At 38.1% G+C, this 27,529-nt stretch overlaps 2 protein-coding genes across 3 annotated transcripts; one reads left to right on the top strand and one right to left on the bottom strand.

Moving 5' to 3' along the window:
• Positions 1 to 638: 638 nt before the first annotated feature.
• rrp9 (ribosomal RNA processing 9, U3 small nucleolar RNA binding protein) lies at positions 639 to 10,632 on the bottom strand. Of its 2 annotated transcripts, none has more exons than XM_007254545.4 (15): positions 10,411 to 10,632; positions 8,736 to 8,821; positions 8,524 to 8,642; positions 7,337 to 7,404; positions 7,186 to 7,227; positions 6,956 to 7,082; positions 5,820 to 5,944; positions 5,575 to 5,667; positions 5,224 to 5,324; positions 4,088 to 4,222; positions 3,304 to 3,366; positions 2,746 to 2,900; positions 2,277 to 2,356; positions 1,236 to 1,309; positions 639 to 879 (listed from the first exon to the last, which is right to left on the bottom strand). In XM_007254545.4, the coding sequence occupies exons 1-15, from the start codon at positions 10,489 to 10,491 to the stop codon at positions 753 to 755; spliced, it is 1,476 nt and encodes a 491-aa protein (XP_007254607.3). In that variant the 5' UTR covers positions 10,492 to 10,632; the 3' UTR covers positions 639 to 752. The 2 variants fall into 2 exon arrangements, with proteins under 2 accessions (XP_007254607.3, XP_007254609.3); XM_007254547.4 differs by having other exon boundaries at positions 2,755 to 2,900.
• Positions 10,633 to 13,307: 2,675 nt separating this feature from the next.
• On the top strand, positions 13,308 to 26,761 carry si:ch211-213o11.11 (probable G-protein coupled receptor). Its single transcript, XM_015607188.3, has 3 exons — positions 13,308 to 13,589; positions 22,054 to 22,864; positions 24,068 to 26,761. Exons 2-3 carry the CDS (start codon positions 22,145 to 22,147, stop codon positions 24,668 to 24,670), a joined length of 1,323 nt encoding a protein of 440 aa, XP_015462674.2. The 5' UTR covers positions 13,308 to 13,589; positions 22,054 to 22,144; the 3' UTR covers positions 24,671 to 26,761.
• Positions 26,762 to 27,529: the final 768 nt, after the last annotated feature.

The raw sequence follows: 27,529 nt of genomic DNA, 5'->3' as shown, positions 1-27,529 counted from the left end.
CTTTCAGACCTCAAATAATGCAAATAAAACTTTATAAATATATATATTTGAGTTCAGAAATCGATATTTGGTGGAATAACCCTGTTTTTTAACCACAGTTTTTTTTTCATGCATCTTGGCATCATGTTCTCCTCCACCACTTTAACACACTGCTTTTGGATAATTTATGCTACTCACTCCTGGTGCAAAAATTCAAGCAGTTCAGTTTGGTTTGATGGCTTGTGATCATCCATCTTCCTCTTGATTATATTCCAGAGGTTTTCAATTTGGTCAAATCAAAGAAACTCATCATTTTTAAGTGATCTAATTTTTTTCCCCCCAGAGCTGTATACATATTTGTATCACCAGTTTTTTGACAATACACATCCTTAACACCAGCACTGAAGAGGCGTAATTGATACTAAAGTTTATTGAGTTAGGCTACATTCACACAGCAGGTAAAGTGGCGCAAATCAGATATTCTTACCAAAAAAAGAAGAGCAATGCTTCACGTAAGGTTCCAGTTTCACCTGATCAGATTTGGTTTACTTTTACCTGCTGTATGAACACAGCCTTAGAGATTTTAGGATGTCAGAACCTCTCCACAGCAATCCATTTACTGCATATTAGAGCCCACAGGAAATGATGACACACAACTTAAGATTAAACAAAATTTTATCTTAAACCTCTTTTCATAAATTGATATAATGGCACAAAATGAAAAAAGACAAAATAAAGAGAAAAATGTATCCAAATCATAACAGAACAATGGTTCAGTCCTCTGGACGCTCCTCAGTTTGTGTTTTACTGTTGTCCACCATCTGCTCTTTGTTCTTTCTTTTGAGAGGAATGATGTAGAGTCCATTCTTAGCTTCCTTTATTCTCCACCACCGACCCAGCCTGAAGAAACATGGAGAACACCAGAACATAATACGATCAGTAAATATATCAAAATCACAGCCACACACTGTATGAATATACACATCTTATCATGAATAATAATAATAATAATAATAATAATAATATCTGTACTGAAACAATTACGTCACTCGGGATTCTCCGCTAAGAACTTGGTATAAGACTTTACATGTTCAGCCACTAGAAACCCAAGTACTCTATATACACAGAGCATCAGCACCACCATGTGGCTGCTTATTGTTATTACACATACAGAAAAAAATATGGGAAAAAAAATTAAAACATTACTCTGAGCAACAATTTGCTAAACTGGAGCTATAACTTTAAGAAGAGTGTACCTGTGCTCCTGTCCAACACCAGCCACCAGGAACTTTCCTGAACTGGAGAATTTCAAACTATTCACAAAACCAGTCTATAAGAGACAAAAAAAAAGAAGAAAGTGAGCAGTATAGAGACGTGTGTTAGGAAGCTGTGCGATTTATTGAGTTAAACTGATTTAAAGCAGATATATAAGCAAATAAACCATAACTTATCCAAAATATCATAATTTCATTAATCAGACTAAATTAATTGATGCTATTAACTGCCTGTTATATAAGATCCAAAACATGAGAGGAGTAACACAGAGAGAGAAAGAGAGAGAGAGAGAGAGAGAGAGAAAGAAAGAGAACAAGGAAGAGAGAAATACAGAGAGAGATACAGTGATAGTAAAAGAAGGAAGAGTGCAAGTGAAAATAAGAAACAGTGAAAGTGTAGTGAGATGTAGCAAGAGAGGAAGGCAAGAGAGAGAGAGGGAAAAAGAGAGGGAGAGAGAGTGTGAGCGCAAGTGAGGGAGAGGAAGAAAGAAATAAAGAGAGAGAGCGAGAGTGAGAGTGAGAAAGAAAGGAGAGAAAGTGAGAAAGAGAGGGAGCGAGAAAAAGAGAGGGAGCGAGAAAAAGAGAGCGAGAGGGAGCGAGCGAGAGAGAGCGTAAAAGAAAAACAGCGACACAGAAAGAGTACGAGAGAGAGGGAAAGAGACGAGAGAGCGAGAGAAAGAGAGAGGGAAAGAGCAAGTGAGTTGGCAAGAGTGAAAGAAAGAGAGAGAAAGAAAGGGAGAGAGTTAAAGAGTGTACGAGAGAGATAGAGATAGCGCGAGAGAGAAAGAGAGAGAGAGAAAGAGAGGGAGCGAGAAAAGAGAGTGAGAGGGAGCGAGCGAGAGAGAGAGCGTACAAGAAAAACAGCGCCACAGAAAGAGTACGAGAGAGGGAAAGAGCGAGTGAGTGGAAAGAGTGAAAGAAAGAGAGAGAGTGGGAAAAGGAAAGAAAGAAAGGGGAGAGAGTTAAAGAGCATACGAGAGAGAGAGAGAGAGAGAGAAAGAAGGAGAGAGATATGCTTCTCACCAATGGGATGCTAAACAGAGGTTCCAGGCTTCGGTAGCCCTGTCCACACTTCCACAGCTGCACTGCAGAATTCTGGGAGCCTGTGAACGAGAAGAGCAAGGTGTTGTTATGGAAATGGAGCGATCGAGGCGGAGGCAGGCTCTCGTTCACTCTCATATGGAAATGTGTGTAAATAAAATCATCTTTCACAGAAAACTGAGAGAAAAACTGAGTCGTACACAATACTCTTCCTGGTGATACCAGGTTTCAGAGCAGGTGTAGGTGTGTGTGTGTGTGTGTGTGTGTGTGTGTGTGTGTGTGTGTTTGTGTGTGTGAGTGAGGCAGGAGTGTGTGCATACTCAAGAGTTTCCATAATTGTGGGCATAAGTGTGTGTGTGTGTGTGTTCTTAATAAAGGAAATGAATACAAGAGTGTTTGCCACCCTCAGGTGTGTGCGTGTGTGTGTGTGTGTGTGTGTGTGTGTGTGCACCTGAGGCACCTGAGGCCACGGTGTCGGAGTTGTTCAGGGCTGCCACCGACGATACCCAGTTGGGCATCTCCAGCCCCGGGTTGCCACGGAGACCGTGGGCCTGCTTCACCGTGCTCAATGGCTTCTTTTTGTGCACGGCCCAAACACACACACACCTACAAAACACGCACATGTAATTATCACATATAAACATTTTCAATTATATACAACACAGGTAACTTAAACCTTTAAAACAATACAGATCTGTATTTTGAGAGCAAATAGTAGCAAGTATAAAATCTTACAGTATGTACAGAATATTAGTATATTTAGATACTGCATATTATACAGCAGAAGCTGAATGTTATATAATAACTAAATTACTTTAAGCAGAAATAAGTAGTTTCTTAAATGTCTTACAGCAGATTATGAACTTTGTACAATAGAAACTTAACAATATGATATCTCTATAATATTGCAGATACTGAATATGGTACAGTAGCTACAGAATAATCAGTATTTACTGAATACAGTTGCCACATAATCTGGTTAAACTATAGGCTATCGATGGCTGCTTACCCGTCGTCACCACCTGACACCATGTGTTCTTCATTTATGAGCTGAATGCAATCGATGGAGCCCCTATGGAGAGAGGTTAAGACAAAGAGTGAAGGGGCAGCTAAAAGCACACTTCCATGCATGTTTTAAAGGCATGTAAAAGGATGCTGGTCTAGGCTCTGCTCTTGAAAGTATTACCATTATAAAAAAGCTAAGAACTTAGACAAAATACTGATATTGTGATATAATGTAAGTTTTCAATAAAATATTTTAAGACTCAACCCCAAACTTAGCTTACTTTTAAGTTACTGCTTCACTACTCAACACAGTGGCACTAATCAAATAAATAGGGTAAACTTGCGGCAAAGAATACTGATTGTGAAATTCTGTAAAACTGACACCAATAAATCAAATTCCTGGCATTTGCTAATTTAGGAGTATTTTATTCTCTTCAATAACACAGATGCTGTGGCTCAGAGTGGTCCAGCAGGCTATGTGCTGCCACTACGATAAGGATATGGCCGGTTCGAATCCTGTTCATGTAGCTTGCCATCAGATGCCAGAGCCCTGAGAGAGCACAACTGGCCTGTGCATATCTTCACCCTTCTGGTGATAGGAAGTCACTAGGGATAGGGGGAGTCCTAATGAGTGGGTTGGGTAATTGGCCGTGAAATATTGCAGATAATTTTGTTGCGATATATATCAAGTACCATAGAATCACAGTATTGTAATATTGTCTTTATCTTGGGCTTGATGCTTGAGTTCAGTAGACCGTTCTGCTGTGTGTGCTCACTGTTAGACTCACTCGTGCCCGTGGAAGACGAGCTGCGACTCCTCGGCTATTTTCCACACTCGGACCGTTCGATCCCGCCCACCGGCCGTCACACAGCGCTCCCGGCCCAGGCAGTCCAGAGCTGTGATCGTATCCTGGTGACCAAACCTTGGTAGAAAGAAACACAAAAATTAGTGCTGTCAAATTTAATGCTTCAATGCATGTACATTTTACTTAATGCATTAATCATTTTACCTATTTTACCCCCAACATCCTGCCATAATTCCCTCTTTTTATAAAGCCTGGTGATGTAATAGCATGTTTTTGTGGCTTTTAGTGGTGTTTAGTGATGTAAACGCAGTCTTGCTACTGCTCAAAATTCAAAAGGAAGATTACTTTTATCATATTACACTCACACATTGCTGCTGGTGTGAAGTCTGCATTTTTTATTCTTCTGCCCTTTTAATCTACCTTTTAATCTCCTTAAAGAGAATCGTTCCTGCTTCATTTCTCATATTCAGGACTTTGATACTCAGCTGGTTCAACAAAAGTACAAACATATTTGAATATGAATAAAATCCCATCAACATACATTGCTTCTTTTTTATTATCCCGCTTTCCTCCCCAATTTAACTATGCCGGTTGTCCCACCCACTCAGTTGCCCATCAGTAGTGATGCCCAAACACAAGTAGGGTAAAGACAAACACATGGCTCCTCCGACACATGTGAAGTCAGACTCCGCCTCTTTCTGAACTGTTGCTGATGCAGAATTGCCGAGTAGCATCACAGCGCGCTCAGAGGAAAGTGCAGCGACTGGGTTCTGATACATCAGCTCACAGATGCCTTGTGCTGATCGACATCACCCTTTCGAGTGATGAGGGGAAAGAACGCCATCTACTCACACAAGTAAGTGCTTTCTTGGGGCTCCGGCAGCTGATGGCAAGCTGCATGACCGGGATTCAACCCAGCGATCTCCTGATCATAGTGGCAGCACTTTAATCTGCTGGACCACTTGGCGCCCCTCACACATAGATTCTTTAATTTTACATTTAAATATCCATAACCCACTTCAGAAATGAAGGGAAAGAAATGTGCCAAATACATATTGTTATCCCAGCATACACTACTATAAGCATCTGAACTAAGGCAGGAGTGAATAGGTACTCACAGACTTTCCACGTAAGCATTCTCATTCACGTTCCACACTTTGATGGAGCGGTCGTGGGAGGCGCTGTACAGGTCATGTGTTCCTCTCCTGAAGGCCAAACCCTGACAGACCAAGAACAAAAACAGCTACATGAATATGATTATAAAATAAAATACTGAGAAACAGTTCAAGGTGGACACCCCAGAATTGTTGCAGCTAAAAAAAGAATGTGTCCAAAATATCCATTTACATAGAAACACACACCGTGATCACACACATATATATAAAACACAGCATGAAAGCACAGGAAACAGTCCAATAAAAACCTAAACGAATTTAAAGTGTTGTTCACATCAGATCACACTCTCTTACCGATACAGCGTCTCTGTGTCCTGTGAACTTGTAGAGATGTTTACATGTAGCTGCTTCCCAAATCATGATCAGCTTGTTCATGTCTCCAGTTGCCTGTTAGAGAGGAACACAGGGTTTATACAAAGTAGAGGATAGGGGTGCATTGTAATATCAATATTTTGTCTTATCCCCTGTAGTCACAGATAAAAGAAAGGATATTCTTCAGTTTCAGAAATAGAAAGACACAAAAATACATCTGTCCCTACCAGATATTTGCCGTCTGAAGAGATGGCCATGCAGAGGATGTGTCCTGTGTGTCCAACGTGTTTTTTCTCTGTTCCTTTCCTTCCTCCAGGTATCTTCTGCACCTTCTTCCCACTCTCCACCTCCCCTACACACACACACACACACATTTACATTTCATTTAACCTTTCCTTCCACTAGAGACAACAGATTCATTTACAGAGAGTCCGCAGAGCCCCTCACCACCCACAGATACACTGCACACGCCGGCTGATTTAAAATGCACACCAGCGTTATGCACATTCAGCTGAGCTTCAGGCAATCAGAAAAAGTGCACTGAGAGAGAGCACAAGTACAGAAACTGAGAGAATACATGTTTACTAATAGTGTTACAACACAGTGCACCATATCAGGCTGTTCACCAAATATTGTGAACAGATCTAATACACACATTCACTTACTTTAAGCTGCACATAATCACTGAAACAGATGTGCAAATGAACACGAACACAAACATAAACCCATCAGTGGCAGGTACAGTATTTTTTGTGCTATAATATGAATTGTGCTTTTATATGAATTTTACCAGTCAGGTATTAAAGCAGCACTAGGTAGGATTTCCTTGATTTTTTATCTTTTTTAAAGAAGTAAAATTACAGCTTGAAACTCACTGCAGCGCTGCATTGAGGTGTAATAGGAGGAAAAGCGGTGCTCTCTGTCTGTGCCGGAGCTCCTCTGAGCTCAAACCAGACTCTGCATGTTTTCCGACCAACGCTCGCGAGAACTGCGACCTGCTTTCCGACTTTTAGTTCTAATTAAACATTTATTACACTCTGCAACTGTAGGGGGAGACCACGAGCACAAAATCTCAATCCTACCTAGTGGAGCTTTAAGGAGCAGTAAAGCCACTCCACTGAAGTATAGAGTTATCCAGGAGTTTCAATGAAGTTTCTCCAGCACCAAGGCTGGAGCAGTTTAACCACTAGCTCTTTCGCCTTTCAACGATAAGTATTTTCGGTCTGTACCTTGCTGCTAACTTAACATCAAGCGCTCTTTACAATTTTTTTTTTTAAGAATTACAGTTGTGTTTACTTAACTTAGCTTTCCTTTAACTTGCACACTTTCCATTAAGAAACACACAAAACCTGCTGATACTTACACTTAATAATGGAGCAGTCTTTAGATCCAGAGAAGATGTACTTCTCATCCGGGGTGATGACCAGACACGTGACGGGAAGTTGGTGTCCTCTCAATAACCGGATTTCTGCAGGGTCTGGGGCTACGAGCTGAGCGTGGACGAGAACAACATAGAAATGTTATTATAAAAACATCAGCTTAAAGCTTACAATAAATCTGAAATAATAAAAAAATATATATAAAAACACACACCTCATCAGCTATCAGCCTCTGCAGTTTGCCTCTCTGCTCCAGCTGTTCAGAAGCACAGAAGATGAAGAAAAGGTTATAGATATCTGAAATGTTTTAATCTGTGTAGAATTCTTTTAAATACATAAAAAAAAATTCAAGCAAGCAAACATACCACATCCTCGTGCAACCGTCCAGCAATCAGGTCTGACTCAAACTCCTCGTCCTCCGCCTTCTTCTCCTCTATTCAAACCACCAGAAGATTCTCATTAGTTACCAAACCTCTCAAAAAGCACACAATGTACCTTTCAGCTTGGCACAATTTTTAGCCAAATTTTAAACCCCTTTTTTTTTTTTTCCCAGATATAGGGCTCTCACGATATCTAGATTTGTATGACTGATGTACTGTGCCAAAATTGCCTCATTGTGATAAATAATATTGTGATTTTAAGACAAAAGCATAATAATGTAAAAATATCAATTAAAACAACAATTAAATGATAATTACTAAGACAGTAGAAAATAAATTGAAAATAAATATAAAAAATCCCAAAATAAATAAAGTACAAGGTTCATACACATCTTAACCTATAAAATCTCCATGATTTATTTCAAGACTTTTTCATGCCTTTTCAGGCAAATTTTCACGACCATACAATTTTTAAAACATCAGTGCAGACATGGAAAATAAAACCAAAAATCAACTAAAACTATAATTAAAATTGATTATAGCAGGTCTAAAACAAATCAGATAAAATGCTGAAACACAATCTTTACTAATTAAATGTGCGTCAGATCCTGAGAGCTCCATTATGTAGGGCTAAATTACTGAATAAACTCTGAGCTGATGTATTTTATTTGTAGCTCAAAATAGATTTTCTCCATCGATAAATGGTAAAACAAAGATTTGTAGAACTAATTTCCATGAATTTTCCAAAAATTTCTGGGTGTTTTTATTTTTGCAACCATTATCCAGACCTGGAAATTGCTAATTTCAAATTTCATGACTTTTCCAGATTTTTCATGATTGTATAAACCCTAAAAAAAATTAAGTTGTATAAAGCGGAACATGGTAATATGCCAGTACCACCAAAAAGAAAGACATAACTTGACCACATTAGCTGCAATTTGATCACAACAAAAATATCATGTATAAATTTAATTTATACCGAATTTTTCACACCAACTATTTTTCAGTTGACAAATATTCAGTGCATGCTTTTTTATGACAATGTATGCCACAATGTGACAATGTATATGAAAAATAATGCAATTACACCATTTAAAGAAATAATAAGCTTTTTAAGTCAGTCAAAATATTGGAAATACATTGGAAAATAATGTTTAAATCTCTCTGCTCACCTTCTTCTCGCAGCTGATCCAGGTATAGTTTCGCCAGACGCAGCTTTTTCTCCTGCGGCGTCTCATCGATCTCCTCGTCCTCCACATTTCCTTTCTGTTTTTTATGAGCTCCTTCATCACTGCTCACAAATAAACAGGCGTTAACTTACAGGTATACATATATCACACATTCACATATATACACTAAAACACACCTGTGTGAACAGACTTACTTTTCATTTTCTGAGTCACTGGATATTTCCTCATTCATTCGCTTGCTGAGTTTTTTTCGTCCTCCTTTACCTCCATCAGCATCACCCTATAAACATCACAGGTGAAGAGCATTAGTATGTGTTCTGTTTTTAGATGCAATCAAACAACCCAAAACTGAAACCTGATGAACTGAGATGGTGATTTGAGGTGATTTAATTGGGATGAGCTGGAGCTTCACAGTGTGAAGGAAAAGCAGCAACTATTGTTCAGCACCTCCAGGAACTCCTTCCTTCAAGACGCTGAGAAAACTATTCCAGGTGACTCTCCCTCATGAAGACACTGAGATTAAAATCTCACCAAGAGTCTGCAGATCTGTCTTCAGAGATAAATGTGCTACTTAGAAGTATAAAAAAAAATTTATTCAGCATGTGTATAATTGAGCATGTGTTCTTGTAGAGCTTTAATATAGTCTTCAATATTAAATTTACAATGTAAAAAATAATAGAAAGAAAGGAAAAACATTGAAAGAGACGAAGAGGTGTGTCTAAACTATGAACTGGCACAGACCTGCACACTCTTGGTATTTTAATCTCAGTGTCTTCATGAGGGAGAGTCACCTGGAATAGTTTTCTTAAAGGAGTCTTAAAGGAGTTTCTGGAGGTGCTGAACAACAGTTGCTGTTTTTTCCTCACGCTTGTGGAAGATAAACACTCTTTTTTACTGTTTACTACATAATTCCATGTGTGTTCCTTAACTGTTTATGTATTTAATATTAATCTACAATGGAAATGCTAATAGAAAATGAAGGAGCCCATGAAGGGACAGGGTGCAAGAAGTGATAGTCGTATATTAGATTTTTTTTTTTTTTTTTTTTAATGGAAAATCCGAAAATGCAGTTTACTCTAAGATTATGCATAATCTCTGTCTGGGAAACTTGGGAGACATGCTTCTTTGCTTATTGTTGTTTATAGTGTCTTTACCCACGTCTGGGCAGGTTGTAACTTTTCTGCAGTTTAAGAAAACCAGCAGGTAGTTAGCTTGCTTGCTAAATTTATTGGCTAATTCTAGCTAACTAGACAGCAAACCTGTAGTAAACAGGGAATAACGGTAGCTAGCAAGCTATACTTTAAACTGACAGACAACTTCAACTTCTACTTACAATAACCTGCCTTGCTGAGTAACTTAGATGTTCCACAGTGAAAAAGTTGTCAGCTAGCTAGCTAGGTTAGCTAACGTTAACTACTTTATTTCAGTGTGGAATGTTTTAGCTAGGTAGCTAAAGATAGCTAACGTTATAAGCACAGAGCTAACGATAGCTAGCTAGTTAGCAGTCTGTGAAGTCATGTACAGACCAGTGAATATATTTCCTGGTGCTTACGGCTTAGTATGTGATGCTCACCGCTTTTTTACTTAATAAAAAATACGTCCCTTATATGTCCCTTCAGGTGCACCGTAGAAAATAAATGAAATAAAGAAAAAACAAAAAACATTGAATGAGAAGATCATGTAAACCAAGCCACTGCAGTAGAAGTAAACTGTAAACGACTATATGGTCTAAAACTCAGTGTAATAATATAGGGTATTTCGGGGGCAGTGTACTAAACTGGGAGGGATGTATTTAGTAGTTAAGTTACAGGTTTGTAGACCAGTGAGCAGTAGGTAAAACAGCAGAGTTATTCCAGGCTGAACTCTTACCTTCCTCCTAAGCCCCGCGCTCTTCTCTCCTCTCCCCGGAGCCGCGGGCCCGGATCTCTTCTTTATAAAGAAATCAGACATGCTGCTCTACAGCCCGGATCCGCTTCTGATCCGGATTAATTCTGATATTTCTACTGTCTCTGATTCGGTTTATTCTGATCACTACACACGTGGACCCGCACATGCAGCTCCAGCGCCTGTTCTTCTTCCTTTACATTTATGTCGGTTAGTAGATCCACTACAGGAGCATTACCGCCACCTACCGAGCTGGAGAGTGAAGCAAAACGGAGTGAATAGGGAACTGTAGTGATATCACCAAAAAGAGCTAGGTAAAAATAAATAAATTAATTAATTATATAAATTAAATTAAATAAACAACAGTACCTGCTTATGTACTAAACCATTCCAGATGAATATGACAGTAAACTGGGCCGCATAAAGAGCCACTAAACCCTAAACTACATTTTTTTTCCCACTTATAGCTGAAATGTAGAAAATTTCTTTGTAGTAATAAAACATACCAGTCCTGATATACATTTTTACAAACTAATTTCCTAACCTCTGCTGCAGCTCAGCCAATCAGCTCTCCCTCCTGCCCCGCCTCTAAACCCATACATCACCCAGTGCCCCTCACAAACTACTACTTCCATTTTGTAGCCTTTTTCAAATTTAAACTGAGGGTGAAGTCAGCTAAACTCAGGGGTTTTAGTGCCCCATGAAGACCCCAATACCCGCCACCCATTAAATGTTATTTGTTCCGTGTATTCATTAATGTCCAATATATATGTCTGTCAGACACACATGAACACGAAATCCAACAATAATGATCAAAAATTAGTGAATAGAGCATATTAAACATGGTAAATTTCTTTAGTTTTGAAAACTATGGAAACAATAATGAGGTATTTTGCTAAAAGCCAAGAAAAAAAACACAACGACAGTTTATGAATTTAAAGCAACAATAAACTGTGTGAGAGCCCCTTTAAAGTCTGTAATACTTAAAGTACAACAACATTGTTATCAGAATCCCCCTCAAATGGGGTGCCTCTCACTAGTTACTGACAGCAGCCAAGCCAGCCAGGTTTATCATTCCTGCAGCCGGCAAAATATCAATCTCCAGCAATCATGAAGCGATAGTTATCCATTCATTTAAAAGCTTTAAATATCTTGTGTTCTGTGCTAAAACATGTATTAATATGCTCTATTGAGAAATATGAACCTTTGTTTGAGTATAAAAGGTGTCAAACATTTATAAACTCAACCCAAGAAACGTGAAAGCAATGTTAAGTGGGTATTCTCCTCTGTAGAGTTTCTCTGGTCCAGTAAGACTGACTGAGGCAGGGGAACAGTGGCTCTCTGAGGTTCTGATACAACAGCCCGTCTGAGAGAGAGCTCAGCACAGACAGTGTGTGCCTGGCACTGCCCTGCACTGAGACACTGGCACAGCACTTCATCCCCTCACTCACTCACAAAACCCTTTTATAGCCTTTTCTCATGATATAAACACAATGAATAATTAACGTGTGTATGGTTGGGTGTAAATATATTTAGGATTGTAATATTTTAAAATATTAAGGAGTGCAATATTTTGTTTTAGAAAACTGCATCAATTAAAATAAAAACACAGATATATAGATATTTTAGATTATAAGTTAAGATGATATTGGTGCAGTGGTTCATTTTGTGTAAAGATCATAATAGATGTTTAACTCAGATTTTGTCATTATTACGGTGTATGAAAGGAATGTATTTGTGCCAACATTTTACAAAATTGTAATTTTTATTTAGAAAATTATTAAAGTTTGGATTTTGCCAGTCATTGCTTTCATGTTTGTGGTTTTGTGGGTTTTCTGTGAATTTCTGTGGATTTTGCTGCAAAAAAAGCATACTTAATAAGCATAAGAATATTTTGCATATCTCACTAACAGGAGCATTTTAACAGAGTGAAACACTTACTTAAAGAAGAAATATAACATTAAACATAACATTTGCATAAAAATTAATTGGAATAGTGGAACCCGTTCAGAGCGCCATGTTTAAAAGAAAGCTTGAAGCTGGCGGGGTGAGTGATGTAGGTCTTAGATCAGGGTTCAGAGTACTATCAGTGCAAAATTAGATGACCAATGGAGATTTGAAGGGAACACCTTCTTCTAAGCCCCGCCCACCCATGAAAACTGTGCCAAAACTCAAAAACAAAAAAATTAAGCAGAAGCAAACGAGATATTTTAGAAGCGAAAGTCTTTAGCAGCAAAATCCACGAAAAATGTAATCATTTTCAAATAACTGCAGAATAATAAAGTAACCAAGTACACTTTATTACAATTTCATTATTAAAATTTTGTTTGCAAATTTTATTTTATTTTTTTGTGCAAAACTTTTGACACAAAATTCACTACATAGAAATGGATCTCTCTCAGGAGCTCAGTGAACTCCAGCGTAGTACTGTGTAACAGGATACAGTCCAGCCATGAAATTTCCTCACTACTCGCTACTAAATATTCCACAGCCAACTGTCAGTGATATTATAACACAGTGGAAGAGACTGGCAACAACAGCGACTCTGTGCTCCGTCAGTGTAAAATAACAGAGCGGTCACAACACCAATCACTACACACCTCCAAACTTCATGTAGTTTTAGATTAGATCAAGAACATTAGAGTATATAGAGACTCATGAGATGGAGTATATATATACGTATATATATAAACATATATACAGCGACTCTGACAAGACTTCATCAGTTACTCTCCCATATATATGATTGACTGACTGTTGTTATGGGTAACTTACAACACCATCCCCCTCCCATCACACACACACACACACACACACACACACACACAATCTGTCCAGCTGTTCTTTCTCTCCCTCCCTCCCTCTCTCTCTATCTCTCCCTCTTTCCCTCTCTCTCTCTCAGCCCACTCCATCATCAGTAGTGGAGCATCCCTGCTGTGGTTCACCTGCTGCCTCCAGCCCACCTGCTCTTCATTGGTCAGTGTGATAAACGCTGTGCTAAACGGTTGCACCACAGAGCCTTCACACAGATCAGTGTTTGGAACCAAACACCAAATCTCAGCAGGACAGAGCCGGACTCCCAAACACACACATCTGGCTATAATACTGCTCACACTGCGAGAGGAGATCTGGGACTTCAACTCCACCTGCACACTAGACACCAGGTGAGTTATTCCTGTTTATTCAGTTTCTATAGTGTGAACAGGCCAGGCTGAACTGAAATAACTGGATTTAAATCTGTCTATTATTTGACTTTGAATGTATCGAAATGCAGCAAAATCATTATTGAGTAATGAAAAACAAATATCCCCTTTTTAATATATAATTTAAACATACAAACTGTCCCTTACAATTTCTTGACGAATGTAAATTCAACAGAAATTCTCCTAAATGTTTTTTATACACTAAAAATTGTATATATGATATACGTAATTTTTTGTACTCAAAGGTAGCCTTTTTATAATTGGACCCTCAAAGGTGTAATATTGGTCGTTACATGGTCAGATGTGTTTCCTCTGAAGTACAAAGTCTTTCCTAACAGCAGGAGGTAAAGATTTTTGAAACATTTCAAGAACTTTAAAAGTCTCTTCAAGTGAATTTGCAAAGTGACATCATAAATGTCATGATGAAACTGGCACTCATCAAGCCCACCCAGGAAAGGAAGAGCCAGAGTTCCCTCTGTTGCACAGGATAAGTTTATCAGAGTTACCAGACTCAGAAACCACAAGATAAGAGCTCCTAAATGCTTCACAGAGTATTTTGATTTGTTTAACACTTTTAAGTTACTACATGATTCCTTATGTGTTCCTTCCTAGTCTGGATCACTTTAGTATTCATTTACAATGTAGGGAAGAAAATAAATAAATAAAAGCATTGAATAAGCAGGTGTGCCCAAACTTTTGACTGGTATTTAATATACAAAAAGATTATTTAAATGATTACTGTCAAGTAGCTGCTCATCGTCTTCTAGTTTTCTAGTTTAAACATTATTATTTATGGTCTTTTTACCAATTAGGTAGAGAAATGTTAGAATATTCTTTCAAATGCAAGAATTCCAATTATTTCCACTCAGTATTTCAACTCACTTAATGTTTTTTTAATTTTTTTTTTTATTGCTGATAATATTCTCTCATGCTCATATCATTCTAGATAACGGTGGAGAGTTCTCTTAAAAGTGTGTCAATAATGATAATACAGTAGTAATCGCAACAATGAAGTGATGATAACATGAAAATAACATGATAATAATGTAATACAACCCACCAGTAATAAAACAAATGGTGACTTCACGTTCACTACACTCATCTCATGAATTACACACAGTGGAAAGCTCAGTGCTGAGTAAACAGCATGTGTCCTTGTGTGTGAGTGTGTATGAGTGTGTGTGTGTGTCCATGTGTGTCCGTGTGTGTGTGTAAGTGTGTGTAAGTGTTTATTCCAGTCCAGGCCGGATTATGGTACACACCTGTGCTTGTGTGAGGCTAATGGATGTTAATGAAAGCACGCTGTGTGTCCAGCAGAGTCCCTAATGAGGATGAAGAGTAAACACCACCACCTCACCTAACACCCACACCCACCCACACACCCACACACACCTCTTAACCCTCAAATATAATTATTGGTGTCAATCTCTGACCCCACAGTGATTTATATTAATTATGATTCTTCATAAAAAAATTATTCAGTTCAGTTGAATTGAATCATAAACTCACAATGATTCATGATTCAGGTCCCTTTGATTCAATTATTATAATATAATTTTAAATTAGATTGTGTGGTGTACTTTAATATACAAAGATGAGCCAGATGTGTTTTTTTATTGTTGTAGTTCTCAACCTGGTTCTAAAGGCCTTTAGTTAATTCACAGCTTTCCTCAGAAAAAAAAACAGAAACTATACACCTCACTATACTCTTTTAAAATAAGCATTTTTGTTAAATAAGGAAGCTTTGTATTTACTGGATGTGCCAAACTGCTACACTAGTAAAGAATAAACATATAAATGTATGCTTTAATTATACTTTTATTGTGTATAATAATATACTTGTATATTATTTCTCTACACTGCAAACTCACAATTTGTCTGAACTTAATTGAAGTTAAATTAAGTCTGTTAAATTCAGTCTGTTGCTAGTGATCGCATCTTTCCTATTGACCTTTGGGACCATCAGTGTGTAGTGATTCCCCCCAGACTACCTTAGCTAGATCATATATTATCATTGCGTGCCTGGTCTCGATGTTGTAGGCTGTAAGAGCAAGCATCATTTTCTTAGCCGTTTCCTCTGTGTTATCTGTGTGCTGTATTATTCACTCTATGTATTTCAAATACGTTTTACTTAAATTAAATCAAAAAGAAGAATAAACACAAATATATGTTATTCATCTGTTAATGAAATTCGAAGTAGAATAATTGTGTAAAGCAATTGAACACGAATAACCTAAAATTCAGGCATAATAAAATTGAGGCAACAAATTGAGGAAACAAATGACCTCAGATTATTTAAGTAAATTCAACTTATCCAGGCTTAGAGTGTCGTTCATCATCTGGAAGCTTCAAATCAGATTTAGCTTAATTTTGAGATGCAGCCTTGTTAAACTGCATGATTATAGCAACCAACTATTTTTTCTTTTTTTTAAAAAGCAGCAAAAAACTTGTAGCATGACCTGTTGGGTCTAATTCGACATGGCACCTTAAATTGCACGTCATGTGAAGTCACTAATATGAATACACACACTGACTATAATAGCATCCGCTTTGCAACATCAAAGCCACCACCACCAGGGGTAACATAGCAACCACATAGTAACCCAATATTAACCACTTTGCAACATCCAAGCAACCACCTGGAGTACCACAGAGACCACAAAGCAACCATATAGCAACCATTTTTTGCGACACCAAAGCAACTGTGATACCAAAACAACCACCTAGCAACACCATAGAAACCCGTTTGCAACACCAAAGCAACTAATTGGAATGCCATAGAATCAACTATACTGAATCAACTCCATACTGTAGCAAGCACAGAACAAAACCTAAAAACAAAAACAGCCTGGATCCAATTTAGCTGTGTAACTTGTTTTTGTTCCCCTCAGGAAATGTCCATTTTCACATTAATGGATTTTAAAATGTGTATTTTCAGATCTATGGCATTTCACACCAAATCCACTCTGAATTACTTTTTATAATAGTTATGTTACAATAGTGTAATGATGAAAGTGAACATTCTCGATAAGCTATGGTGGTCTTTTCGTGCAAATCATAGATTTTCCTACGGATAAATTAAGTAAGAACTTTATGCAATCACGTCCAGACAACTCAATATCTGAGTCCACACAAAAGGACCAATAGGGATTCTCCTCAGTGTCTTTTTCCAGCCTGTCGCTAGGATTAGTCTGTGTCTGCAGAATCTCTCCACACGTTTTTGGATGTAATCTGTGTGTGGTTTCTGAGCTTAATCTTGGTTATGACAGCTGTCCTCGTGTGCTGTTATTTTCAACAGGTCACGCTTCTTAGCTCAGCAGCGAATCAAGCGCTCGGTCAGCTGAGTTTCTGAAAGATTCAGTCTGGTCCTGACCTTCGCTGCTGCTGTTTTTAGGTGCAGCACAGCTCAGCTAATAATCAATCTAAATTGAAATGATTTTATTGGTTTTATTTATGTAGAGAAACTGCTTTTTGAAACCTTTATGTTTTTTATGTTTGCTGATTTAACCAGTTCTAGGACTCCATCGAGTAGTTTCCATCCAACACCCAACAGTTTATCTGATCACTTTGTCATTAGAGTAAATCAGGTATACTGTATGTAGCAATGAAAACTATGAAAACAGGTGAAGTAAATAACATTCATTATGCACAGATCTGGCTTTGACCATTAGTGCCATCATGTATGAAGGAGCTGGTCCATTTTTGGCTTTGTAGACCAGCGTCAGAGTTTTGAATTTGATGCGTGTGCTAACAGGAAGTCAGTGAAGGGAAGGAAGCAAAGGAGTCACATGACTGAACTTCGGTTCAAAGTTCAAATATTAATAGTCATAATCATTTTGTAGAATCCTATACAGCACTATTTATTGTGATGACTGGATGACTGTCTTAAACCATTGGTCAATACCTAACAAATGTTCTCCATGAAAGGATTCATGAGCAGCCAAGACCTTATTTATCTCGCTTATGTTATGTTGAGTTGTTATGTCACATGACTTACAGAACTTGTTAAGAGGGTCTGAAGCAAATTTTAGTCCTGGCACCAGATATGACGTGACACCTTTAAAGGTCTTGTGGAGTTCAAACACTGTTAAGGAGTCAAAGCTGGTTCCTGTGCACAAAGGGGACCTACAGTGAATTGCAAAAGTATTCATATCCCTTGAACTTTTCCACATTTTGTCACCTTACAACCACAAACCTAAATGAATTTTATAGAGATTTTAAGTGATAAACCAACACAAAGTAGCACATAACTGTGAATTGAAATGAAAATGATACAAAAGTCACTGAAGGCAATTGACTGCACTGTATTTTATATAGGGGTCCAAAGTTCAAGAAAAGCATCCCCCAGCATGATGCTGCCATCACCATCCCCAAAGTGAAACATGGTGGTGGCAGCATCATGCTGTGGGAATGCTTTTCTTCAGCAGGGCCAGAGAAATATGATTGAAAGGTGGATAAGGCTAAATCCTGGAAAAAAAAGAAAAAAAAAACATCCATCCTAGCTGAGCTTGAGCTAATTTATAAAGAAGAATGGGCAAAAATCTCAGTCTCCAGATGTGCAGTGAAAGGTGGCTCTACAAAGTATTGATATACGGGGGGTGAATATTTTAATAGATTTTTAATTGATTAGAAATAGAGTTTGTGTAACGTGGCAAAATGTGTAAAAGTTCAAGGGGTATGAATACTTTTGCAAAAAAAAAATGTGCACAATATTAGTGGTTTAGGTGGTTTTAATGTTGTGGCCGGTCAGTATAAGCAGTAATACTAATGAGTGATAAATGTATAAGCTGTTCACTGTTCACACATTCTATCTAATTTTAGAATGTGTCACATTTTTTCGAAAGCTGGACTGAAATCAGTACAGTCTTATATAACGGTCATAAACTCACACAGCGCTAAGTCCTGTTCCCATTAATAATCACAACATGATAAACCCGACCCGGCAGAGCAGATTACTGAGGACACGTGAAAATCCTGGATACGTACAATTTTTTGTAGTTTTTTATATTTTGACATTATATAGAATATAAATAAAACATATTCTCTTTATATTGAGTCATTTCATGATGAATAGACCACGGAAAATAAATTATTTTTTACAAGAAGCTAAGTAAAATAGTCTTTTTGGAGATGCAAGGTTTTTGCGTGAGAGTGAAGTATGAATATGATGCATGTCTGAAAAATTAAATTGATCATATAGTGTTACCTTAAAGAACAGTTTGGCAACACCCTCATCTGTATAGGTTATGTGATGTGTTATCCTGTGAGTTAGGTTGATGGCAAGGTGATGTGAATTATATTAGAATTGAGTTAAGACTGATAGTGCGTGCCAGATGTATGGAATATTTAAAACCTTAAATATAATAAATAAGTAATACCGATCAGACCAAAAAAACAATATATATATATATATATATATATATATATATATATATATATATATATATATATATATATATATATATACTGAATAAAGGTTTAAAGTTATATAAATGCACAAAAACAACATTGCACAAAAGTTTGAGTGCAGACAAATCACAATAAATCAATGAGAAATGGAGAAGTGTCACAAAAATGCCAAATCAAACTTATTTGGATTAAAAAACTATGTATTTATGTTTAGATGCAAAATGTAATTGATATTTTTGTTATACCAGCATATTTTCTTTATGTTAATCCAACTCATGTCATTTGAGTTTACACTTAAAAGCACTTACAGCAGTGTTAGGTGGTTCTATCATGTACTAGTGTGAAGAGGCAGATCTGCTGACAAATTGGGCTTTAAAATGACAATTTAAGACTTTTCTTTTGTAATTTGGATTTTTTTTTATGTTAGAAAAGCTTAATGTGTTTTGTTTAGACTTATATATTTTAAGTTATAAAACTTAGGAAAAACAACTGATTTCTCCCAGCTGAGAAATTGTTGATATATGATACATTGAAAGGGCTCAGATAGCACTGTGTGCAATTTGTAATCCATGCAAATCAAAGACTTCTCAGGTCAGTGTGTGTGTGTGATGGTGTGTGTGTGTTGTGTGCACATGTGTGTGGGAGGTGTTGCGTGCATGTGCATCAAATTACGAGAAACTCTCTGCTATATTTATTGCCTTGTGCTTGTGGTCCTTATCTACATTCCACACGGAACGGGTGAGGGGTGTGTTTGGAGATAAAGCCCTTTGGCTTTTCATCACTATAAAATCCATGGAAATGCGAAATCTCCTCCGATGACCCTGGAAACCACCAGCAATGGTGGTAATACAAAAAAAATTAACACATTCTTAGTTTTTCAGGTCAATTTGCAAAAAATCCTGCGTCCCTATAAACCAGGTCTGCTTTCATACCAGTGTGTCCCCACATTGCTGAAACATGAGAATGTGTGATTTAGCCCAGCTGAAGGGTACCCATACCCCCTCATTCGAAGAACATATCATACTGTATGCTAATCAGTTCTAACTTTAAAAAAAGCAGTGCTTTTGTATTGTGTATTGCTTACACTGATTAGCCATAACATTAAAACCACATAACTGCCCTATACTGTGTAGGTCCCCAATGTGCCAACATATCAGCTTTTTTTTTGGAGCACTTTTTGTATGTGTGAAAAATATTCCCATTCATTACTCTGTAGGTAGAAGTATAGATACTAGGGTTTAAAATACTTTTGTAGAAGCTGAAGTATCAATCTCAATTAAAAAGTGTAAAAGTACCGGTTTTAAAACTACTAAAGTATAAAAGTAAAAGTAATGTAAGGGGGGAAATGCCATTAAGGACAACAGTTTGGCAAAGGTTTGTGGACACTTTTGAATGGATTCCTATGGGGAAATGTCCAAGCATATAAACGTTCGTTGTACGAAAACCATACGATGTATAATCTCAAAAAGCACAAGTGACCTAACTGGGTATAGGTCTGACGATCCTGCAAACTTTCATGGCTCTACATCCAAAGCTTTTTAATAGAATCATAAAAATAAGAATACGAAGATTTTGAAGGACAGTAAGCCGGCTTTTCCAAGCACAAGCTTGTGTTTTAACACTGCAGGGTCGTGTTATTTCAGTTATATTAGCAGCATAAGGAGGAATTGCCTGAATGTTTGAAGCTCTGATTGTTGTGTAGAGGTGTGTGTGTGTGTGTGTGTGTGCGAGTGATGGATTCACCGCATTGTGAGGCCTTGTTTTGTTTGTAAGTGAAAACGTGTAGGAGTGTATTTGTGTGTGTGAGTGCGTGGGTGGATTTTGTGTGCGTGTGTGTGTGCGTGCGTGTGTGTGTGTGTGTGTGTGTAGGAGGGTGTGTGGTGGTGAGTTGCAGGTGACAGTGACCTCACTCTAATGCTAATGCAGCTCACAGCAGAAAGCCTCCCTCAGCTGCAGCAAAACAAGCAGCCTCATTATACTCCCCATCAAAAGGTTAGAAAGAGGAGAAAGAGAGAGAAATAGATAGATAGATGGTGATTAAAAAAGGACGAGAGAGAGAAATTGATATAGTGTTGAAATAGTAACTTTAGCAAGTGAAATTGGGGGACGAGTCTTTGGAAGTTTATGACGGCTATGTTTTAATAAAAGTATTGATATTTGATGCTGCATACCTAAATGACCTGCCACTATAATCTAAGAATTGCCAGTTAGAATCTTAATTAATGCTGCTTTGACCTCAGCAGCCAGAGTCAGAGAGAGCACAAGTGGCCTTGCTCTCTTTAGGTTGGTAGGTGCGCTATCTTCCACATTGAACCCAAGTTGATGTCAGTCAGCAGGCATCTGTTAGCTGTTGTATCGGAGCTGGGTTTCTCTACGTTTTCTTCGGGAATGCTACATCAGCGATTAAAAAGAGGTGGTGGCTGGCTTCACATGTTTCAAATGAGGCATCCTTCACACTTCCAATTTCGGGGACATTACTAGTGATAGGGGTTGTCCTAATCAGTGGGTTTGGTAATTGACCTTCCAAATTAGGGAGAAAATTTAATATAATTAGAATTAAAAAAAGACTACTTTGTAAAAAACTTCCGGATGTCTATTGTGTTCCTGCGGAGGAAGCAAATAATTGATGATATAATTGATCATCAACCAAGAATACACTACTGTTACTTAAACTTAAAAAGGCAAAGCTTACCCTGAATGTTTTATTGTTCAGTTGAACACTCAACACTAATTAACATAACAAAAGAATGAGGTTTTAGCAAAAGCTAGACAATGTGCGATGGCAATGGGGCTGATGTTACCTACTCCAGTTTCCAACAGTCTATGCACTCCACTGACTATTCACTACTTTACTTGTATGCATTAAGTTGTTGTAGGCAAGCATTGTAGGAGTGGACTTTCAGTGGTATTTCTATTCTTCTATCAATCACAAGATAACCCCTCACAACTCACACAGATCTATGAGAGCACGTAAACCCGGCAGAATGACTTTAATCCATGTTGTTCTCTTCAACAGAGCTGACCTGAGGAATCACCACACCCACCCCTGGTGGAGGATGGAGGAACCTTCGACTCTGACTCCCACTACGTGTTTATGAGCAGTGAAGATGGAAGCATCCGGATTATCTCAAAGCCACGACCTCAACGAAACAGAGCTCAACCACACGCTGGACCATGGCCACGGCCCCCACGTGCACCTGCCTCCCAGCATGCAGCTGGGCACCATGTCCAACCCTCAGTCGCGTCTGCGGGACCTGACCGGGCTGGTTGCGATGGTGACGCTAAATGCCATTGCCCTCTTCGCCAACGCGGCGGTGCTGGCCGTGGTGTTAAAGGCGCCTCACCTGAGAAAGTTTGGCTTCGTGGGCCACCTGTGTGCAGTGGACCTGCTGTGCGCCGCCCTACTCATGCCGCTGGCCATCGTGTGCGGCTCGCCGATCTTCGCGGGCGTCATTTTCTCTGTCCTGGAGTGCCGCCTCTACGTCTTCCTCAACGCCTTCCTCATCTCGGCCTCAATCTTCACCGTAACGGTCATCAGTGTGGAACGTTACTACTACATTGTGCACCCCATGCGCTATGAGGCCAAGATGACCCCAAGGGTGGCTGCGATTGCCATGGTGTTGGTGTGGGTGGCAGCTGCCATCCTCGGGTTGGCCACCGTCTTTGGCTGGCCAGACTATGGTCGCAGGAGTTCCATCGCTGCTGTTCACTGCTCGCTGCACTGGAGCCACAGTGGTCACCGGAAGGTTTTTTCCATCCTGTTCTGCGTGGTCTGCTTCTGCGTGCCAGCTGCTATCATCCTCGCTGTCTATGGAAACGTGTACAAGGTGATTTAACATGCAATGCATATATTCAGTTGGACACACTGTACCAGAAACATCAATGGCGACCTCCTGATTTTAGAGGCCTTCAGTTTGGAACAGTAATATTAAAAAAGAAAACCAAGCGATCACTTTAAAAAAGAGTGCTAACTATTTGCTAGCATTGCTAGGATTTAAGGATTTTACCTTAGGTAAACTTGTAGATCATATATTTTGATTAATTGCTTGGTCTTTGTGTTTTAGGCTATAAAAACAAGCATCATTTTGTGAGCTGCAGTAATTCTGTGTTGGCTGTGCTCTCAGTACTGTTCATTTTTTATGTTTTCTTTCTTCATCTACCTTTCTATGAGTATCTAAAAAAATTGTTGTACGAAATAAAAAGTCTACAATCTACAATTTTTATTCACCTGACATATTCAAAGTAGGATTATTATCATATATCATATTTACTATCATATGTTTTGTGTTCTGGTTGGCGGAAGTTGGCGGAAATTATATTAATTATGTAATTCTTACTAAAACCAATGTAGTATACAGTACTTGAGTAAATAAAATATATTCAGGAGTTCAGGAAAATCTCAATTTTAAAAATATGTATATTTGTTAAGTTCACTCTATTTAAAATTTTTAACTTAAACTGTGTAAGAACTTCCCCCAAAGGCCTTACCAATGGGAGTGCTTGCTTGGCTCTATCTGACTTGATACCACAGGGGGACAATTCCTATATGACATGTCTCCATTGGGAATATCTTAACAATGAAAAAATAACAGCATTACTACAATTGTTTCAAGGGTCCATTAATTTGGCTCTCCACAAATTCATTTAAAACTACCTTAAAGATACCTAGGATACTACCAATGCTAAGAGAGTAAAGGACAGTATGTGCCTTCTCAGAGTAATGTTAAGCAAGCCATACTATCATTGGACAACTCAACACGCTTGGAGGAGAACAATAATTGCTAGTGACTATATGTCAGTTAATAGATGCCCATGCTGGCTAGTTTTGGCTGAGTCATATCCTGCACTCCCAGACTTGGCATCACCAGGCATCAAACTGATCATTAGCACTTAGACAGCTGGGCCACCTTCATTGTTGTCCATTTAGAATTGATTGGTTAATCACTCTTGACTGATGTTTGTAGAAGCAAGACAAATTGACATGACATCATCTTAACATCATATCTCATCTTTTCTTACCTTACCTTCAGGTAGCTCATACAGCTGCCAGGCAGAGAGGGCCCCTCCCCAGCTGGGTCATCGCAACGCCCCGTCCCAAAAGACGATCTGACTCCGTCAACAGCCAGACCACCATCATCACCACCAGCTCAAGCGCCAGGAGGGGTGTCCACGCCCACCGCCGCCCCAGGAGGACACTGGTGGGGGGTAAAGCAGCCCTCACCCTGGCCGTCATCGTGGGGCAGTTTGTGCTCTGCTGGCTCCCCTATTTCGCCTTCCACCTGCACCTGTCCCTGGGCTTTTCCCACAGCACCTCAGACGAGGCCGAGGGTCCGGTGACCTGGCTGGCGTACTCCTCCTTTGCCGCCAATCCCTTTTTCTACGGTTTGCTGAACCGTCAGATCCGGGAGGAGCTGTGTAAAATTATATGCTGCTGCCGTTCTCCGGGCAGACCGGTGCGACCCCCGGCAGCCTCCGGACACGACCCCTCAGCTCACGAGGACTTTCTGCACTTCCTAAATCGAAGCACCTCTGCAGACGTGACCAGGAGCAGTTTACACACGACGACCCCCAGGACCACGCTGGACCAAACCAGCTTCAGGATACCAGGACAAATCCCAGAGGAGGTCACTTAAACTGTGATTAAACTGATTCAAATTAAAAGTGTTCACACTGGATTCAGAACTAAAGAGTTCAAATCAGGTTTGAATGAGAATGACACTCTGCTAATATCGTCAAACTTGTTTTTAGGTTAGACCTTTGAAGAGGTCAGGCTAAATATTTTCTTTTTAAAATAAAGAAATAAAGAAGAATGGACTTGTTTTTAAAACAAGTCCATTATTTTAATGTGGTTATAAAGTCATGCTTGATAAAAAAAAAACCTTGGCTTTTTTCCAGAGAAATCCAGTGAATGTGAAAAGAATTTGTTGGTTCATACTTGAAGAAAAGATATATAAACTTGTGTTGACCTTATATTTATGATATTTATAATCTTCTTCTGGAACAAAAATGGAAAAGAAGAAATTTCAAAAAAATTTGATTACATGAAGAATTTTCTCCATTGGATCGGTCGTGTCTATAAATACGTTAGAGTGTAACAACTTGTTAAAATAATAGAGAAAATCCTGAAGTTTCCCAAAGACCTTTTGTAGAAATGGTTCAACCTGGATCTAAAATGTTCTATTTTCTAATTTTCTAGTAAAGTTTTGAAGTTATTAAAGACAACAGGCATTCATCTGATATCTGAAAAATACTTCAGATATCAGAAAGGCAGTTTAAACACAAGCTTAAATACTCAGGGCTTTTTTTTTCAATATCAGGAGTTACAGCTTGAGGGAAAAATGACTTCTCCTCTCCAAAAAGTGGTCAAATTACATTTATTTTGTTATTAATTTAAGTTATCCAATCTGGATCGCTCAAGTTAAATTCTCAAATGTTCTAATCAGATTTAGGTCTGACTGTAACTCTGTGTTCAGAATCTGTAATTATGAAACTGGGTTCAGTTTTAAAATGTTAATTGGGCTAAAATTTGGGTTTAAATCTGTAACAAATGCAATTGTTTAAATCAGGTTTTAATCTGAAATGTTGAAACTAGTTTCAAAACTGAAAAGTTCAAATCGAAATCAAATCCAAAATTTCAAATTCGGTTTCAATCTGAAATGTTTAAACTGGTATCAAAACTGAAAAGTTCAAATCAAAACCAAATTCAAAATGTTTTAATTTTTTTATACAATTAAAATTTGTTATGTCCAAATGAAAAATGTTTAAATCAAGTTTTAATTGCAAAAAAAAATCGAATTTAAAAGTCTAATCAGATTTATTTGGAAAATTTAAATAAATAATTTCAAAATGTGTTTATTTTTTGAAAGCTTTTTAGCCTCAAAGACCATCACTATTACTGGATGAATTTGTGCATAATGCACACAGGTGCTGTAATGAGTTAAATTGATGGATTTGATTTATTAAAAAAAAATATTGTTAAAAATTCAGATATATTTTAAAATAAATGACCTTAAATTTTAAAGCACTACAAAATAAAATAACCTATTTTGGGAGGAGTTTTGCTGTTTTTTTAGGTTATATTCAGAGTGAATTTAAGAAAATATTCAGAGAGTTAAATGTGTGACTGTGTTTAGGAGCATGCCTTCACTGATCGCCTTAACAAACATCTGACTGATGGTTCAGCCCACCTGTATCCCTTTAAAATTCATCCACTTTTCTTATTTATTTAAATGTGTAACATCTATTCTGAAGTTTATCAGTGATATGGTTTGATTTTTACACAACGGCACAATAAGTATTTGTATATTGTTTTATATCGTCATACAAAAACCTTATATCTCCAAATGAAAAAAAAAACATAACCTTCCTATTTTTCAGAAAACAAAAAGGTAAAAATATTAAATTCATTTTGGAGCATTTTTAAAACAGCAACAATGGAGATACAAAATTTTGCGTGACATTATTATTATGATGTTTAGACAACTTAAATACTATTTTAACTATTTACACTTTTTCTATCGGACGTTTGACTTCTTTGTACATAATAGAGTCTGTATTTATTTTGTGTAAAAGGATATTTATTTGGAAAAGCTTTTGTCGCCTGTTTCTGGCATGTCTTCTGCTCCTTCACATATATTACTTTTGCTACAGTTTACAGTTTTTGCAACAATCAACTCTGAAATGAAGCTACGCCCTCCTGTTTCACTGCTGAATAAAAAACCCTGTGAAGAAAGCGTGGCGTAGTCTCTATAGAGTGTAACACATTGTGTATCTTGGTTCAGAGAGGAGGAGCAGATCATGGGCTGGAAAGCTCCTCTGTTGACTAATGAATCTGCTAGTTGTACAACATACACAGTCAGCTCTTAGTACATTCTCTCTTTGGGTCCCCACCCTGCATTACCATACCATACAATGAAATACGAACAATGCAAGACTAACACACTATACAGTGCTTTTCATGTTGTCTCTTGAACTTTTTTCTCAGTGACTGTACCACATAACAACGTGTCCAAGACCAAGTCTACTTTTCCTATAAGACTATACATGTTGGATCACCTTTAGATTTGATTGCTGCATGCATTCACTGTGGCATTGTTTCAATAAGCTTCTGCAACGTCACAAGATTTATTTCAATCCAGTGTTGCTGGATTAATTTTTCACCAAGATCTTGCAGCAGCATTGATGATGGTAGAGTCCGACCACTGCAGACTGCTTTTTACACATACAAACATTATGAAAACCTGACCACAGGTAGAAGTTGGTACAGTGTGTTGGACTGATTCAGAGAAACATTAATAGACATAAGTTATAATAAACTGTATAATACCACTGCTTTTACTACGGCTGATGTGTGGTACAGCCATCTTGGATTCTGAACTCTGGGTTAACAAGGCTCTCCTGACTTTCCAAGTGAGAAATCTGAAATTGTGGGATCATACCAGTTAAGATTTCCAGTATGACCTTTGAGTTTTGAACACAGGATTACGAGCTAA

Source organism: Astyanax mexicanus, chromosome 24, assembly GCF_023375975.1.
Source record: "Astyanax mexicanus isolate ESR-SI-001 chromosome 24, AstMex3_surface, whole genome shotgun sequence".
In the NCBI taxonomy this organism is placed as follows: domain Eukaryota; kingdom Metazoa; phylum Chordata; class Actinopteri; order Characiformes; family Acestrorhamphidae; genus Astyanax; species Astyanax mexicanus.
The sequence above is the reverse complement of the archived record's forward strand: the minus strand, read 5'-3'. Positions and strand labels throughout refer to the sequence as shown.